This window comes from Daphnia pulex, chromosome 2, assembly GCF_021134715.1.
Source record: "Daphnia pulex isolate KAP4 chromosome 2, ASM2113471v1".
Taxonomy (NCBI): Eukaryota; Metazoa; Arthropoda; class Branchiopoda; order Diplostraca; family Daphniidae; genus Daphnia; species Daphnia pulex.
Window position 1 is genome coordinate 8,477,651 of NC_060018.1, and position 19,436 is coordinate 8,497,086.

The window sequence follows — 19,436 nt, forward strand, 5'->3', positions numbered from 1 at the left end:
ATTAGAAACAGATTCGTTAGTTTTGTCGTAAAGATTAGTAAATCCTAGTAATTTATGTTTTGTTCAAGTGACAGCAAATTTTGATCAATTGTAGTGTCGATAAGTTCGTTCGTTTGAATTGTTCGAATAGGTAACTTGTCAAAATAGTGATTCCGGAAATATTGGTTCGATTGGTTCAAAAGTTCGCGTTTGATGCTTAACTCATAAACTTGTAAATAAAAGAATGCATTACTGTTACTGTTATACCTCTAGTTTAGTACACCACCGCCACCCTTCCGACGCTCTCCCTTCATTTAATGATTAGAGCAAGAATTTTTTTTAAATTTCGAAGACGAGATGTTCATAACCAACATTCTTATGCATTTGTTCAATAATTTTACTTAGATTTGAATATAAAGTTTCGTTAACTTACGATTGAGAACTGGGTGGTAAGTATACCATACAGAAGAAAACGGCCGACAAGTAGAGTAGGACACGCGCCTTGAGAGATTTTCTTCTGTTTCGCAGTTGTTACCTGAATTGCTCGTCAACTGGTTTTCGGCACCAATGTGACGGATTGGAAATCTGCAGTATTATATCATGGAAAGAAAGTAAGACCAGGACGACTTTGTCGCATACGGAAAAGAGTTTCTATTTTCGTTGCTCAGCGTAAAGACAGGATAACACTTTAATGAATATCAACCGCAAATGCCCCTTTTTCCCTTATCTCGTCGTCTGTCTTCACTGCCATGGCGCAACTTTTCATTTTCTTTGGCGCTGGTGCGTAAAAAAAGCGTAATGGGATAGCCGCAAACTTTTTATAAATTTACTTTCGTATTTCGAATTGCAGTATTAATTTGCGACTGAACTTAAACTCTGAATTAATCAAACTTTACACAAATCGCTAGCTCTTGATAAAAGCTATCCATTTCCGTAAAATTCAGTTCAATTTTTAAATAACTCGTAAAATATTAGCCGTAGGCGTTTTAAATTTTCACATCATGTGCGGACAACAAAAAACAACTTAATTCATGGACGTGTAGGAAAAAGCCGTGGTGATGGTGGTAGATTTTAAGTCCAGGTGCAAAAAACCCTAAAACACTAAAGAAAAGAGGTAGCAGAGCGCCAGTGGTGTATAGAAACGACACTAATTTTCTGGCATACGCCAACTGATAGAGGTTGTAAACCGTATATGAAGTTTTCTGTAGTCTCTGATTTCAGAAATTCGGGAAATGAACAAATCTGGGAAAATTCGAAAATTTTTCAGATCATCTTGAAAAATTCACAGTTAATTTATGAAAGGGTAATGTAAATACGATGTGAAAATAACAATTCCTTCTTGAAAATAAAATATATAAAAAGCAATGTGAAAAAAAGGTTTGGCCCATAAGATCATCGAAAATCAGTGGAATTGTGGATAAAATGAAATAATGAAGACAAAAACATGAATGTTTATGCTAATGATGAAGAAGAATAAGATCGACTTTAGAAAATGAGGATTTTTTGTTGGCAAGTTCAGTTGCGTGATCGTCTTAATGAATGATTTAAATTTTTTATAAAAATTTTGTAATAATAACAATTTGATTTTTAGCCACTAACAATCATCTTGATAATTCTTCTGACGTCGGGAAAAAGCCGGCATAAATTTCTTATCGATTCAATCTATTTCAAAATGATTGAATGAAAAATTATGGTCATCGGCAGCACACGGTCAGATCCACGTTTATTTGCTCTCCCATCCCTTAAGATTATTTTCTTCCTTTCACAAGCTTAAGTAAACATACCATAAAGGTATATTTGAAGCGGTAAAATCCACGGGCGGTGACCTACATAGGCCCTATTTATGGAAGCGAGTGTACTTCATGATATTATATTTGGGGGAGGTAGAGGAGGCAGACGGGGACAAGGAGGCAGACGGTCAGGGTTTCCAGTTTTTTCTCATAGGCATGACGAAAGTTTTGGCCAGATTGCTTAAAAAACTCCAATAAAAATATCGAAAAACACAAGAAATGACCAGTGATAAAAAGCTGTTAATAAACACAAAAAACCCAATTTTTCTTCGAAAAGCATGTCAATTAAAAAATTCAGTTCTTTTCCATCAAGGAATCTTGATTTCATATGATTTGTTTCGTTATATAAAGTCGCAAACATATTTTTTATGATCACAATCAGGGTTTGATTAATTATTACTAGATTTGCCAAAGTATTTGCCGTATCTATTCGCTATATTCACTAAATAACTCCGCTTCTGCTTCATGAAGCTGCTAAAATGTAAGGTAAAACGTCATAAAAACTGACCCCAAAGAGCCATAGAGATCTTATCTTTTCCCAGAATATGTCATGATTTGGGAACGCTGCCCCCTCCCCCTCTGGTTAAGCTTAGCAGAGGGCACTCCTTCAGTCTAGTGTATACATGTTTCTGCATATCACTCTCTGGCTTTTCTTTTTTTGGGGGAATTCAGCTTACCAATTGGATTTTATAAAATTTAGTTCAAACACTTCATTGCTTATTGATACAACTAATAAGAATTATGCTGGTTGTCTGGCTGTCACAGATGGAAAATAACACCAGCTTGTGAAAGGAGGTTTTAGTTTTTGTTACCAACGGCCTGAATTTTTTTCTTTACATAACTCTTCATATTAATTCTTTTCAATTTAATGCAATTCAAGTAAGCATAGTTCCAAAGTAAGCAATTCAATTTTGAACCACGAACTAATAAATCCAATTTATCTGTATTGTACGTATTGTTTCCACTAATGTGTCTTGTATGTCTTATTTTTAAATGGTTCAAAACCAAATCAAATGCAGACGACTGCAATTTCTATTTGTTTACTGGTTATTGGTTTCTCATAATATTGTAATCTAAAAGAAGAATTTATAAATATTGTTGTACAGAATTTGTTGTTGTGAATTTTATTGGGATCATTGAGGATCACTTGTGTCGCAATGGTCTTCAGCTCATCATTTCTTCCTTGCCCCTATCCGAGACTCGGGATGACTCCAATCTGTAACAAACAGTTAATAAAATTGTTTGTTTGTTTATACCTGAAATACTAATACTAACCTCCACAAATGCCCAAGCATTGTGCACAACAGTGAAAATTAACCTAAATACATGGGAATTGTTGCAGTTGAACTGTGGGGGAAAGAGCTTATGTAGCCTGGCCTGCACAACACGATGGCAGGCAACTTCCTCCAAAAAGGTTCCTGTCCTCATACTTTTGGCAAAAGCGACTCTAACTCTGACATGTTGAATAAAATTGCCTCAAACTTTCTGGCTTTCTTGATTTTGTTTATAAAGAAAAAAAAAATTTGCTCAAAGAAACAACTAATTTTTTAGATAGATCAAAATTGGTTAGCAGACGATGCTGTTGTTGCCTGCCTTATCTCCCGTCCCCACCTCCTCTTCCAGAAATGCTTCCATCACCCACGCCGATGACCATCTGAAAAATAAAGAAAGTCAGTAAGGAAAACCACGACCCAGCTGTCCCCCCTCCTCTTCCACCTATGCATCCACTACCACTACCATGATTACCACCACCTTTGAAGCAAAAGATATTAGGCTAGTAAAAGTGAGGAACACCACGACCACTACCTCCAAGATGACGACAAGTCCCTCCTCCCCGATCACCAGCACCAGGAACTCCATCAACGTCAACTGCAATAGCAGCAGCACCACTTCCACCTGTGAAAACTAAGAAAATATTTTTCCTTTACTTAACTTGGTTGAATTTTGAAAATGTAAGAAAAAAACGTGCAAACATAAAAAACAAACAAAACATTTAAAAATCATTGCAACATCTCCTTTTCCTTCCCCTCCATCTTTTCCAACCACCCCTTCACCTGCGCCAACTGCTTTTTAGTGGCCGCATCATCCGCTAACAAGCGGGATAAGGTGGCCTTAGCACTAAAAGAATAATAAAAAACATTAAAAAATGTAACAACAAATGAAAACAAATACAACGGCGAGAAGTTGAGGAAAATGCACCACAACATAAATCAGTAAGTTTGCGTATAAAACATTGGGAAAACATAAATACTTACTGGTTTACGTTGTTGTGCATTTCCCGCAACTTCTCCTCTCCTTGGCGCATTTTAATTTTTTCTTCCAGAATTTCCACAACACAATTGAATATATATTCATGGAATGAGCTATAGTTGTAAACAGCCGCAAGAGCGTGGAGCCTCGGCTGCATTTCCCGATGGCAAGCCACTTTTTCCAGGAAGCTTGCAGCCCTTCCATTCGCTGCAAAAGCCACCTGAACTCGTAGTGACGATCCAAAAACTTTAAATTATTTGCGCTTTACGAATTTCAAACCTTTATAAAAACATCACCATATTTAAATTACTGTCGAAATGTGACAAGAAAAAACGTGTTTAGCAGATGATGTAGTTCGTTTTTGTCTGCCGTATTTTTTAATGTAAAAAATGGCGAAGTTTCCTGTTATCTTAATAAGGATAAAAGAAAATATGAAAATAATTTAAAATCTTTTCAGTGAAGCAAAAGAATATGGAGATGATGATGTAAAGACTAACCTAAAAAAAGAAAATATAATTTTTTTCCAGTTCCTATTTTCCTTTTGGTCTTCGAGGATATCTCTGGATAATCAACTCAGCTGCAAGATTAGGCATAATATTTCAATGAGGTTCCGATGTAAGCGTCCCACAGTCCATCCGGGAGCCACTTTGATTGCCCGATTAAATTGGTAAACAGTTCGGTCTTTCAGGGTCTCGTGAACCAAACTCCATGCATTCAACGATACTTCCTCCTGCAAATTGACGACAAATTTTCAGGATAAATTATAAATTATCTAAAGAAAACATTTAAACCTCTTCGCTCTTGTTAATAAGGCGGATGAACTTCCTGTCAGATTCAACTTCATCGATTTTAACATTTTTCGTTGAACTTTAATTTAGGCTTAAATCGTACAACGCGTTGGAGGAGCATTCTGTGTGATTTCGGGGCGTTGGCGCCACTTCCAATCTGTTTATTTAATTACTCAATGGCCATGAGTACATTCATTCAGCAATATGAGTTAAAAGGATCTCATGGAATTATTAACCTACCGGGTTTCTTCGCCAGCTTACTGAGTACCAAAAACTTCTTTTCGAGTGCCGTTTTACGACTATTCATCAAATCTGGTACTTTTTTAACTTAACTTAAGTTATTTAAGAACATACAGTGAAAAATTACTATGGATGAAATCAAACAATTAATATGGTATTTGTGGCTTGAATTCTTGTTGCACGGTATGGGAATGAGCCTGTGCAGTCTACCTTCCACTTCCCGGCAGCAAGCCACTGCTCTAGAAAACTTGTTGCTTTTAAGCTTGCACGATTTTCATGCGTATTACTTCCATAAATGCGTCTTGATTGTTTGATTTTGAAGCGATTAAAAAACCAACACAGTAAGGATATCATTTCAATTTTGAGTTATGACAATTTCACTTTGCCATTAAGTTAGGATTTCTAGGTGTTTTGACTGATTAAATGATCAGTACAGCAGTAATCAACAAAAGGGCATCTTCTGGGCCCCTACCTAAGCTTGTGATAATCCTGACCTGAAACAAGCAATCGAGTTTGAAAGTTTTTTACTTAATAATTAAAATTTGAATGCATCCCACAAGAATTAAAAAAATTTGAGGATAGTGTTCCGACCCGCTCGAATCCGATTTGAAAAAAGAACTTGGGAAAGACTGGGAAATTTTTTTGTTCAACGTGTTGGGAATGAAACTTTCCCTGTAATATTGTCATTACCCAAACGAATGTTTCTTGGGCGGGTTAATACAAAGGAACTATACGTTTATGTGTTTTCCAAACGAGTTGACTATGGGTTTTTGTTTTGTACTGTTATTTTGTACACAACCTTCCTGAACCACCAGAAGCTATGCTTATTGCTTTTCCTGATTCCAGTCTTCCTATGGAAATTCCCAAGGAAAAAGTATAGCATGTGCGGAAATTCCTGAAGATGATCGATTCCTGAAATTTTTTATGTTTTTCCGTCGACTGCTAGTAAAAGTGACGCTTGTTTTTGTTTTTAAGCTTGCTTTCATTAAGTGTTATGGATAAATTTGACCAAATGATAAGTTATATATTATTTGAAAAAACGCTGCACTACAGTACTACATCAAGAAATAAATACCGTTCTTATCTTCATGTTGAACAAATTGACTAATTCAAAAATTGTGTGTTTGTTCTTTATGGTAGGTGAGAATCACTCTCTACCCAGCACTTCGACCACTCATTTCAATTTCAACAAGCAGTATATTAACATATCCTTCAAGAAAAAAAAAGTCTAGTGACAACAATGTATCATCGTGCAGAAACATGAACATGTCTCTGTTTAAGACAAAATACAAGCAATGTCAAACAGTCACTCGTGCTCAATCTCAGGCTGAAGCACAACATTTTCATGTAAGATGTCAATTATTTCATTCCTTTTCGCAACATCTGATTGAAGGCTGAACCAATCATCAGCTATTTCATTGATATCTTCATGTTCAATATCTTCAAGTAACTGGTAAGTCACGATTCGTTACCTCTGCTGATGAGAAAATTGTGGAGGGCACGGCAACACTAAATAATTCTCATGGCCTTTTCCACGTGAGCATAAATGTAATGCAAACGCCAAAATGTGTTTATGATGTCACCGAATGCATGTTGGATGAGAATACGAGTTTGAGATAATATTGCGTTGTAATTTTTTTTTTGTCGCTAAACTTGCCTTTATCAACGGCACTACATGAGGTGTACAAGGTAATGCAGAATCAGCGTGATACTGGGAACACGGAAATAATAAAGTTGGTTCTTCATAAATAGCGAAACCTAAGTCATAGCAACGAAGACTTGCGTCGACGTTGAGTGAAGACGGCATCATTTGCACTTCCGGGGAATCCAGCGTAAGTTAAAGAAAACGAACGGTTTGGAAGACAAACAGCTAAAAAGATGAGGGAATGGTGCATCTTTCGGTTATTGAAATCCTTCTGATTTTCTGAAGGGGATACAAATTCTATGTGAGTACCGTCCATTGCTTCAATAACACCAGGGAATCCGGCAATATGTTGGAATTCATCTGCAATCAATAGGACCTCTTCGCCTGTTGGCCATTTAACGAAATGTTGCAGCTGAAGTTCGATGATTTTGGTAATCTGATTGACGGATCTCCAAACTGTTGAAACAGATCGATTAAATAACAGCGATATTTCTCGATGGGTGCATTGGTTTGTTAAATACCACAGCGTTATATAAACCATTTCGTCCATTAGCAGAGGTTCTATATAGCGGTGTGGAAACTTTGCTGAATCTGGGAGCTTGTGACCTTGGCAAAATGAAACCAAAGCTGTAAAGGATGCCCGACATACGAAAGTGACTTTGGAAATCCATATCTGTGAACTGTGGTATAATGTTGCAAATAAATCTGCGGAGAAAAAGAAAATGGTTTTAGGTTAATTATTATCGGTATTATGTAAAATAGACAATAAATAAAGCTAGTTTTTTGAATTGGTATGTTTACTCTCTACTTCTACGTACCCTGATAATCGAATATGAGAAACCTGCATTGTACAATTTTTTCTAATAACTGTAAACACGTTTATTAGAAACTTATTGTAAGAAACCTCAACGCCTTCCTCGTCATCCGAATGAAATTCCGGAGTTTCCGATAATACTAAATCAAATACAGTTTTGCAACCTACTATAAGCGCGCTGTGATCCATGACTAACTAACTCAATTTTATGTAGAGTTCTGGTCGACCTAATCTTTCGAAAATGAAAAGTCAATTTTTGTTTGGTTTAAAAAAAGGAGGTGGGGTAAGAAAGCTTTCCAAATTTGTTTTCTTTTCATAAAAGGTACTCATCACATGAACAATACCAACCAAAACAAATTATGTAAATATATGTTCACTTTTCAGGTTTATGATATTTGTCTCCCGTTCCCCACAATATTCTCTGTGAAACTCAGTTCTACGTCAACCTCTGACCATGGAAGATCCAAAAGATTTTGATTATATTGGCAATGCTATCCTGTATGGATTCATAATATAAAAGTGTGATGCCTTTTAAATTTATTCAGGCACTAGGACTGATGGTACGCTTCATTTTTAATTATTTTTCCCGTGTTTGCACTGTCCCTGTGTATCTTTTTAAATCCTTGTCACATTTATTTTATTCTAGAAACCTATGTTGTTTCTGTTGATATTGATGATGTGGCTGATGGGCATCATGATGTTCCCTGCCAAAATCCAAACGAGCAGTCTTACATTGAGAGCATCCAACAACTAATCAACTCCTCACAAGCCAATCAAGAACCACACTCTGCAAGATATGATGGTGACTGTTGTGTATCGATGACATTCTCCGTGTACGGGAGATGTCGCGACGGTCGTGGCAGCGACGGGCTAGAGAGAGAGATGAGAGGTGGACATTCGGGCTCGCGACTCCTCGCGTTAAGGTTCTCCCTTCGTGTCCGCATCTTACCCTTGTGTGTAATCTTCGTTGTCTAATTTAGTTGTGCTGTCTTAATAAAGATCTTAACGTAGACACAACATGGCGCAGTTGGTTTAACCTTTTCCCCTCTAACTAGTGCTGCGATTCCCAATACCGTGCGTCTCTCGCAGTCGCGTGGTCTGTGATCGCCGCCATCTTGGATGCCATCTCCCTTTCGCATCGGACGTCGTAGCGTAGCCATTTCTGCCTCGCTTTTATCGCCGTGCATCTGTGTGGAGATTCTACCATCCTATTGGTAATTCTTTCGGTGTGTGCGTTCACATAGTGACGCTATTACAATCGTGTGATCGGGCGTGCCGCTACTTCATTTATTTTCGTGCGCGTGTCTGCCCCCTTAGTACATCTGACATTGCAGTGTAGCCGCTCTCCTTATTTACTAGTGGCGTGATCGGCCAACGTATTTGAACCACATCATGGGGCGGTGTACATGAACGATCCCTATTTTTTCAGACACCCTCGTCGTCCACGTTCACCCAGTTTATCCCGCAACAACATGACGTCGGCAGCGGATGCGTTGGCAGCAGCCAACGCAGCAACAGCAGCTATCGCGGCTAACGACGCACGGATCGACGCCATTGAAGTCGGTCAGACGGCCATTGCTACCCAATTGGCCCAACTTTTGGCCATCGTTCAAGCTGGCGGCGCCGGCGGCGGCGCTGGAGGTGGTGGTGCTGGCGGAGGCGGTGGCGGTGGCGCTGGCGGAGGCGGTGGCGCTGGCGGAGGTGCTGGTGCTGGCGGAGGCGGTGGCGCTGGTGGAGGTGGCGGTGCTGGTGGAGGCGGTGGCGCTGGTGGCGGTGGACCTTTGTTGCCTCCATTACCCCCCCCCAAAGACGGCGACTGGATCCACCCGGAGTTGACAAACTTCACAGCGATATATCTATTCCGCTTTTGAAATCATGGAGGAATCGGTGGAATGATTTTGTGGAACTAAGTCAGCTGGCTAGTTACCCTATCACGGAACAGATGGCAGCATTCCGAATGTCACTGGATCCCACAATGCAACAAGTGGTGGAGGTTGGACTAAACATCACCCCGGCGACTATAACCACTCCCGACCAAGTGCTCGACCGCATCGCGGATTATATTCGTGCTAAGCGGAATGTTGCACTGGACCGCGTGGCGTTCGAAGAGCGGAAGCAGGGACCGTCAGAATCATTCGACGACTTCTATATCGGGTTGCGTCGGCTGGCGGACGCAGCAGACTTGTGCGGAACATGCACAGAAACGAGATTGGTAACGCGCATCATTGCCGGAACTCGGGACACGGAAACAAAAAAGAAACTGTTGGCTCTTAGTCCGTTCCCAACCTTACAAGCCACGGTCAACATTTGTCGGAGCGAAGAATCGGCTCGGGCAAATGAGCGCATTCTCAGTGGGCAATCCGGAGTGGCAGCCATTTTGACGAAACAAGGTCAATCAGACCGTCGCCCATACAAAAATGAGTGCGGATCATGCGGCCGGGCATCTCATGCTCCAGAAGAAAGCTGTCCGGCGGTTGGAAAGTCGTGCCATCTATGTGGAAAACCGAACCACTTCTCCCCGAAATGTCCCAACCGGAATAAGGAAAAAACCGGCACGAGCGGTGGCGCTAGTGGTGGCGCCAAATCTAAGATGGCGCATATCATCATTGGAAACATCCAGGCCAACCAAAATCGCCGGGGGTCCCCTACTATATCCCTGGAAATATTGGAAGAAGACGGCGCAGTAGCAGCACTGCTTACTAATGCAATTCCGGATCCTGGCGCTGAAGTCAGTGTGTGCGGAAAGGACGTCATGGAGGCCATCGGAATATCTGAAAGTCAGTTGGCAGCTTCATCGTTCGACTTGGTTATGGCAGACCGCTCGTCGCCACTGTTGTCTATTTAGCAACGGGATCTGACAGTGCGGTACAGTGATCAAAGTGCCCGCATCACGGTCGTGTTTTGCCCTGAGATTAGTGGAATGCTGCTATGCCGAGTAGACTGTATCAGTCTGAACATTCTACATCAGGATTATCCTAAACCGTTGGTGCCGATAAATTCTTTAAGGGCGACGGACGCTCCATTACATCCGGGCGACACGGTAGCCCCTTCCAGCGGTCCCTTTCTCCGCGGCGTTTACATTCCGGTGGAGCCTAGTGCGGAACAAATTTCTTTCGTCGAATCGGCCATCATGGCAGAATTTGATGTAGTGTTCCACCAAGACGACGAGTTACGTCAGATGGTTGGCCCAGACATGGAGATACAAATACGCGATGATGCTGTCCCCTTCTACGTCAATGGCGCGCGCCCGATTGCGTTCGGCGACCGCGTCGAAGTCAAGAATAAGCTGGACGAACTGGTCAAGAAGAAAGTGATTGTGCCTGTCAGTGAGCCGTCGGAGTGGGCCGCACCGTTGGTAGTGATCCGCGGTCCAGGCGGTAAGCTTCGGATTTGTGTCGACCACACGCGCTTAAATAAATTCGTCAAACGGCCTACACACCCGACTCGCACGCCACGGGACGCAGTGGCCGTAATCGACAGCGAATGTCGCTTCTTCACTAGTTTCGACGCTGTGAACGGTTACTACCAAATCCCCCTTCATCCATCCAGCCAGCACCTCACAACGTTCATGACTCCATGGGGACGGTATAAATTCTTACGCGCATCCATGGGCCTATGCAGCTCCGGCGATGAGTACAACCGGCGGGCGGACGCGGCATTTGCAGCCATGACCAACACCATAAGAGTGGTGGACGATTTGCTGCGCTTTGATCGCTCGTTTCCAGCACATGTCGCCGGCGTCTGCGCGATCTTGCAAGCCGCCCGTGTAGCTGGGATTACGTTTAGTAAGGAAAAGTTTCGCTTCGCCCAACCCCGAATTTCTTGGGTCGGCTATGACATTCAACACGGCGGCATCACAATCGAGGAAGGTAAACTGAAGGCATTATCACAGTTCCCCCGCCCAACCAATATCTCGGAGCTCCGATCGTTTATGGGCTTGGTAGAACAGTTGGCGGGATTCTCAACAGAAGTAGCTGCCGCAAAAGCCCCTCTACGCCCTCTGCTCAGCACTCGCAACCCATATGTCTGGACGGCAGACCACGACCAGGCCTTCGAAGCAGTGAAGCTAGCCCTCGTTTCTCCTCCAGTGCTCGTTCATTTCGACCCGGGACGAGAAACTACAATTCAGGTCGACGCGTCGCGGAAAAATGGCATGGGATACGCCCTACTACAGCGCCACGGCGATTCATGGCGGTTGGTGGACGCCAACTCACGCTGGTGTACGGACACCGAATCCCGATATGCCATCGTGGAACTGGAGTTGGCCGCCGTAGAATGGGCTATCCGGAAGTGCCGCCTGTACCTGTCGGGCCTACCTAACTTCACGTTGATGGTCGACCATCAAGCGCTGGTGGCGATCCTTGACAAATATACCCTCGACGCAATCGACAATCCAAAAATCCAGCGACTTAAGGAGCGCTTGTCCCCATATTCTTTTACCACCGTGTGGCGCAGGGGAAAAGACCATGCAATACCGGACGCACTTTCACGAGCACCCGTAAACGACCCGGCAGTGGACGATGAATGCGTTGGGACGGAACTAGCATTCTCCGTGCGTCATGTAGTTATTCAGAGCGTCAACGCAATTATCGAACCGGAAGACGAAGCAGTTTCACCGAGTCATCTGCCGGATCACCTTCTCGACGATTTACGCACGGGAGCAGCAGCCGATCCTCATTACCTTGACCTCATCGCTGCAGTTGAATCCGGATTTCCTACGAATCGTGCGCTCATTCCGACCCACATCCGTCAATTCTGGTCAATTCGCGATCAGCTGTCCACAGATGGCGGCCTCGTTCTGTACGGCTCGCGCATCGTTATCCCTCTCGCATCACGCCGTAAAATCCTCACGAAATTGCACGCGGCTCATCAGGGGATCGTGAGGACAAAACGGCGCGCACAACAGACCGTTTATTGGCCGGGAATCACCAATGACGTCACGATGTTGGTGGAGCGCTGCGCCACCTGCCAGGAACGCTTGGCGAGCCAAGGCCAGGAACCGCTGTTGGCCGATCCTATGCCAACGTATGGTTTTGAAGACGTCTCCGTGGACTTGTTCCAACATGGGTCTCTACATGTCTTGGTTTATGCCGACCGTCTGTCAGGGTGGCCGGTAGTGCATCAGTGGAAGCATGACCCGACGGCCCGGGAGGTGATGCAGGCCGTCATCAGCAACTTCGTGGAATTGGGTGTTCCGATGCGCCTTCGTTCGGATAACGGCCCGCAATTTGATGCCGGAATTTTTCAGGCGGCTCTTCAACGCTGGGGAGTAGCGTGGGGCAATTCCACCCCGCACTATCCCCAAAGTAACGGGCATGCAGAGGCGGCGGTGAAAGCGGTGAAGGAGTTGGTGCTGAAGCTGGCCCCATCCGGAGATTTATCATCGGAGGAGTTCCTCGCCGGATTGCTGGAATTCCGGAATACTCCGCACGAGACGGGACTGTCGCCGGCTCAAATCGTTTTTGGCCATCAGCTCCGCTCTATCGTTCCAGCTCACCGCTCATCCTACGCCAGCCAATGGAAAGAGGTTATGGCGGCGCGAGAACGACAGGCTGAAGCGAACGCGGCCACGAAATTCCGCTTTGACTCCCGAACCCGTCCACTCTGCCCCCTCCCCGTCGGGGCGCCGGTACGTGTTCAGGATAACAAGACAAAATTATGGAGCCACATTGGGGTGATCGTCGCGGTTGGCCGATACCGGTCATATCGTGTCAAATTCGCTAGCGGCAGCGTGCTTTGGCGCAACAGGCGATTCATCCGTCTCATGGTACCTTCAACGGCCGAGGAAGAGGGCGGCGCAGAACCGGAGTCAACGGAGACGAGCGACCAACACGCAGCGGCGACCATGGACCGCCCGGAAGACGGGCGGCAGCCAGCAGCAACCACCCCACCAGCTCCCCGCAGAAGCGCCCGTCAACGCAAGCCCCGGGTTATGTTTTCAGTCTAACGTCCCATGTTTAATCATTGAGATGTTCATTCCATGTCCTTAATGTCTACAGCAATCCATGTTAATGTCAATTCATGTTTAATCATCGATTTGTGTCATTCCATGTCTTTCATGTCTAATGCCATCCATGTCGGTGTCAATTCATGTTTAATCATCGATTTGTTTCATTCAATGTCCTCCATGTCCCTCATGTTCAACGCGCCAACCGTCGTGGATTATTATGTGTCTCATGTGCCCAAATCAGTTCCTTATTTGTGTACGCGCATACCACACCCTCATTATCTAGATATTGAAGCCGCCGCCCGTACGTCGACAGCCGTCGACAGCGTACGTCGGCTCGGGAGGAGTTGTTGTGTATCGATGACATTCTCCGTGTACGGGAGATGTCGCGACGGTCGTGGCAGCGACGGGCTAGAGAGAGAGATGAGAGGTGGACATTCGGGCTCGCGACTCCTCGCGTTAAGGTTCTCCCTTCGTGTCCGCATCTTACCCTTGTGTGTAATCTTCGTTGTCTAATTTAGTTGTGCTGTCTTAATAAAGATCTTAACGTAGACACAACAGTGACAATGAAGCTAGAGCTGAATATACTCTGGACGTTACAGAGACCGCTTGCTCGACTGCAACAGAAACGGCGTCCAAGGAAGAAGAAGTGATCGGCATTTTTTCAGTTGACAACCATGCAGTCGACACGGATGATGATATTTGGTCAGGCAAACGATCTCAAGAACGAAAACAAATTTACTTCGTTGCTTCTGTGCGGCTTTTGGAAATCATAAAAGACCGTTGGGAGGTAGTAAGTGATAAAAAAATAAAGAGACGAGTGCTATTCTTTTCGATTGCAGTCGAATTAAGGCGAAAAGGTGTTAATATTAGCCGAAAACCAGATATAGCCTGGGTGAAAGCCTATGGCCGATGGAATACTAAAAGAGTCTTGTAAGACATACACTGATTCAATATCGATCTCACAAATGGTGCAAATGGAAGGCAACTTTACAAAGGGCAGGTAAATGGTTGTGATCGTGCTTAATTTTCTAACTAACTTTTGTCTGTTTCCTTAATGCATCTCATTGATCCAATCATCCGTCCCTTGAACCTTCCACTGCTTTTTTCCTTGTATACCTTCCACTTCTCTGCACCATTTGCCTGCCCTTTGTACACTTGCCTTCCATTTGCACCGTTTGTTTCCTGACTCGATTGTATCTTCTGTTTTTGGTCCCAGTGGTAAATGGTAATGAAGTCAAAATGAACAGTGATTAGTTTGTATTATATTAATCTATTTTATTATATCTGATTATGATGGACAATAGTCAAACGTGTTTGCAGTGAATTGATTTTAAAAAAATTCCCAGAGTTTTTAACTCTTACGTTCCTTCATCAGCAATTTCCCTTTCTATTGCTTTTATGTTGATTTTTAAGTTTTCTGGAACAAGGGGCCTGTCATCCCAAGTGCAATCGGGTCCCCATAATCTCTTGCTACAAGTCTACGACAAAAGCTTATCCCATGAATATATTTTTAATTGCATTTTGATCCATAAAGCTTTGTGGGGGTAAGTATTCAAATTTTAATAATTAAGTAATAAACCTTTAAACTGTATTGTTTGTATCAGGTCAGGATTATCACAACCATATATATAGCACCAAATAGATGCTCAAATGTTGATATGCTGCTGGACTGGTCATTTTGTAAGTTCCAAGATTTAATGAATAACGGTTCTCTACAGAGGAAAAAGGCGTTTGAATTAACTAATTATAGTTTTCCTATTAAAACTTGCAAAACCTGAAGAGAAGTTATCTCCTCCCTCTTTCCATAAAAACAAGGGAGAAATGCACAATGGAACAATGGAACAATCACCATGTACTGTGAGAATTAACGCAAGTGTAAGAAGTATCATCGAAGATCCTGAAAGTCATCATAGAAGTAAACTCATATCCACCCACTATTTTTTAGTTCACGATCAACAAGAGCTGCGAACAATCAAAATGGCCAAAGTTTCCTCTCATGACGATGTCATGGACATGTTTAAAAAAGCACTGCCCCGAGAGTTTTCCAGTGAAATTGCAAGGGGATAGGAATTCGTGAAGTCAAACAATGACTGAAGGTATATTTCTTTGATTTGATTTCTAGAATCATAATGACTGTCTAGTATGTTTTCTTTGCTTCGAATAACATCTCACTATTTAGGACTGAACCACATTTTGTCGTCGGCAAGGGTTTTTATTATGGTTTTTAATTATCTTCAATCACTCGAGTATATTTGGTGCTCACGACACACACAAAAATATTAAAAAAAGTTTGTTTTCAATTATAAATTATCAGATAACTTTTCATTCCTCAAACCCTATCCTTTCAAATTCCCCATGTGTATTTCTGTTTCCTTTAAGTTACTCTGACGTCAGATTTTTTTTTGTATGATAGGTACTGAAAACAACAACAAGCAACCAATAATGAGAAGAAAATAAATATACTTATGTTGTCCTGGCACTACAAATGTTTCTACTCAAATATATTTGTTGGTTGTAATTGAACCATGATGTGTATTTTCTTTACGATTTAAAGTTCTGAATGCCGCATAGCAAACCCCCCAATCTATATTGTACTATTAACTATATTGTCTAACAGAGTCTGTTTATTGGATTTGAACAAAATAAAATTTTACGATCTATGATTCACTGCTCTGAATGCTAACCCTAAAGCTACTAACATTAAGGCAAATAAGGGTCCAACCATAGACTGTTTAAATCATAAAACTTACATGATTTTTTAGAAAATTTAGTTTTATGCGGGGATCAAGAATGGAAGAAATACCATTAACAGTGTTCAATACTTGATTGAAATATTGTGATATGTTATTGATAATATCATTTGCAACATTACTGAGAATAGATAATTTTCCGCCAACCTTTTTTAACTCCAAGAAAAATATTTAAATTTGTAGTGGTCATTTATTCTATAAATAAATAACATGGATACCTTCATCAAACCTATACAAATAGTTATAATGCAGTAAGACTGATAGAAACATATTTTATTGCGAAAGCCAAATTGTTGCGACATATAAGGGCTTGAAAAGGCGCATTAATTCGTTTATTTTTACCAAATTTAACCAAAGTTATTATACAAAGACCTATAGCAGGACAATTAATTACATACTTGGCAATCCTAGCCGATTTGTACCAAGACCAAGGAGCTTACATATTAGCTTTAGCAGAAACGAAGTCCTGGATGGCAATTTGAACAGTTTCTTAGAATTAAATTATTTTTGGGAAGGTGCTCTTATGGATTTAACTGTTAATCGAACGCGATCAATCACAGACTTAGGATCTAAGTCTCATCGTCTGATAAATCACTGTCTTGCGTTTCCCAACCATCTTCTTGCATGTCTCGAAATTTTTCAGAATACGAATAAAAATCTTTGTATTCAATTCCAGCTACGGATCTAAGGCCTTAAGGCCTCTCTGAGTAGCAAAATTAATGACATGGCAGTCCAGTAAATGCTATTTCTTGCTAAAATTAGAAATGTTCTTAGCTAGTTCATTTTTCATTTTTAAATTTGAGGAAGCGTTATCCGCATATATACAAAAAAGCTTGTTCTGAATTTCGACATCACACAAAGTATTGTACACACGTCCTACTATATTTGTACTAGAGTGCGATTATCTCATTTCTAATGCATCAAGCAATATTTCCTTTGCTTAATTTTTTCATTTATCCAGTGGCAAGCAATCCCTAGAATTGGCTTTAAATTTTGGAAACGTTCATCAGTCACAAGTCAGGCAAACTTTTTTAACTGAGCGAAACATAGCGACCAATTTTGCTTTCCTTTCCCAGAACATCTGCATTATATGTTCAGTTAGAGTGTCTGCTTTAAACATCAATTTCTCGACCGCCAGATTGCTACGCTTCAAGAAATCGATAAATTCTTGTGACTCCATCAGTTTGAAAGACAGGTTTTGCGAAGAAACTAATTCTGGAAGAAAAACGATGAAACTAATGACTGTTTTTAACGAATCTGTATCTAAGACCTATACAAACAAAACATATATTAAAATTTTATAGTAGGAAGATCTAATTAGGATGATTTTTTAAAATCAAATAATCTCATTCTAAATGTCAGTGTTTTGTTAAAACATGTCTGATCAGATTTGTTGTGCCATCTTTTATGCTGTGACTGTACATTTTCCCACATATTTCTACATATGCGGAAGAATCACAGTTTTCTAACTGACATGAATCAAATTTCACCAACGATTCAAGTCCAGTTTTGTTGTCTTTCACTTGGCGCTCTTTGATTTTGAAATACTTTCTTACAAAAGAAGACAATTCTCTGGGTTTTATTTTTGGTGTAAGACCTACACTAACCATAATAACCTATATTATGCACATTCAGAAGTTAACTAACGATTGGTACAGATTCTTTTCTATTCTGCGATGAACCCGTGGGTAGTCCGTCATTATTCACTTCGGTTGAAGTTATTAGTATAGAGGAATGGGTTACATTTGCATGAACCAAACCAAAAAAAAGGAATGAAAAAAATCCGACCACGAAAATGTTTCTAGGGTGTTCACTCGTCCTTTTGCTAATAATTTGGAGGGGCCCGTAAATTTTCCAGCGGGTCGGAACACTATTCTTACCTTACTTGACCTTGTCACTTTCACATAAATATTTGCCTGTTCGAATCACCATTTCCATCTTGCTCTTACTTTCGGGTTGGAACCTCTGCCCTAGTTTGTGTCTGTCAGAGTAAATCGTTTGCGGCTTGTGTATGTGTGTGTCAGTGTTTAAATGAAGTGTTGTCCGAGATAATTTGTTGTTTCCTTCCTCATGTGTCACGGACCGACGAGCCACACATCTACCACTACCAGTAGGAACGACCGTACGACCCACTGTAAATTCCGTGTTTTTTTCATGGCTGCAACGATTGTAACTATTCTTTTACTATTATTAGAACTATCGGCGTGTTCCTTGAACAGTTAGCTGAAACAAAGAATATCAAGCCTTTCTCACACTATCAACTCGACATCGGCCATTCCGCCTAGACCAACAGTCCCAAGCGTAGAAGCCACCCCAACAGAAATTCTCCCAATTACCAAAACACCAAAGCGAATAGGAATGTTACATTTTTAGAGACACTCATGATGTCGTACGATCAGAATATTTTTGACTGGAATATCTTTTCCGTCCGCCTCGAACAGCAACCATAATCAGTTGGATAATAATCGTTGTACCCTCCAATCCCCAGCTACCCAACAGGCAACGTTCCGCTGGATGGTTCCAAAGTTTTGAGTCGTCTTCACCACCCGTAGTTGTTACGACCACGCCAGGATCGGTCATTCCTCCGACACGTTTGTGATCGAGATATTTCCGGTCCCTACGACGATTGGATTGTCCATCTACAAGCGTCACTAGAATTGGGAGAATATGGTTAGATTAAGAAGCTATAACTAATGTGCTCAAAACTTTACGGGGAGGCAGCTGAATAGTTTGATACTTTAAAACTCGAAAATTCCTTTAGGGCCTGGACGTAAACCGAGATAAATTCTCGACTAATGAAACTATTTCACTCCACGAAGACTAGGTTTCAAAGAAGCGTAGAGTTCCACAACATGAATAGGGAACCAGAGGAAGATATGAGGAGCTGGTACGCTAAAAGAATGAAAAAATTATTCTATCTATTAAAAAATACTTAGGCCTACATAGCATTTAGTATATGATAGGGATAATAATAAAAATTAGGAAAGGAGAATACTTTCTACAAAAAAAAACTGTTTTTTTCCGTTTATCACATATCCTACCATCCTCAAAAGCCAAGTTTTCCCCCCATAAAAGCGTGTTAAGCGTATTAAAAGGCTGGTATCTGTATAAGTGCTCCTTCGCTGTCGCAATGCAGACCGAAGTAAACGTGTTTTTCCCTGTTTGTTTGGAAGTTTTTGGGGCAGAACTGATATCCAAATTTCTCTATTACAGGACCCGTGAGTGTATTA

General features: G+C 41.6%; 4 protein-coding genes across 4 annotated transcripts; 3 read left to right on the forward strand and 1 right to left on the reverse strand.

Moving 5' to 3' along the window:
- Positions 1-6,810: 6,810 nt before the first annotated feature.
- Positions 6,811-7,695, reverse strand: LOC124200851. The gene is made up of 4 exons (XM_046597196.1): positions 7,597-7,695; positions 7,511-7,533; positions 7,231-7,397; positions 6,811-7,148 (listed from the first exon to the last, which is right to left on the reverse strand). Exons 1-4 carry the CDS (start codon positions 7,693-7,695, stop codon positions 6,811-6,813), a joined length of 627 nt encoding a protein of 208 aa, XP_046453152.1.
- A 1,283-nt stretch (positions 7,696-8,978) lies between these two features.
- LOC124200863 (glycine-rich protein DOT1-like) lies at positions 8,979-9,377 on the forward strand. The gene has a single exon (XM_046597218.1). The coding sequence runs from the start codon at positions 8,979-8,981 to the stop codon at positions 9,375-9,377; it is 399 nt and encodes a 132-aa protein (XP_046453174.1).
- Positions 9,378-9,448: 71 nt separating this feature from the next.
- On the forward strand, positions 9,449-10,351 carry LOC124200871. The gene has a single exon (XM_046597231.1). The coding sequence runs from the start codon at positions 9,449-9,451 to the stop codon at positions 10,349-10,351; it is 903 nt and encodes a 300-aa protein (XP_046453187.1).
- A 75-nt stretch (positions 10,352-10,426) lies between these two features.
- LOC124200881 (uncharacterized protein K02A2.6-like) lies at positions 10,427-13,453 on the forward strand. Its single transcript, XM_046597242.1, has one exon. The coding sequence runs from the start codon at positions 10,427-10,429 to the stop codon at positions 13,451-13,453; it is 3,027 nt and encodes a 1,008-aa protein (XP_046453198.1).
- The last annotated feature ends 5,983 nt before the right edge of the window (positions 13,454-19,436 follow it).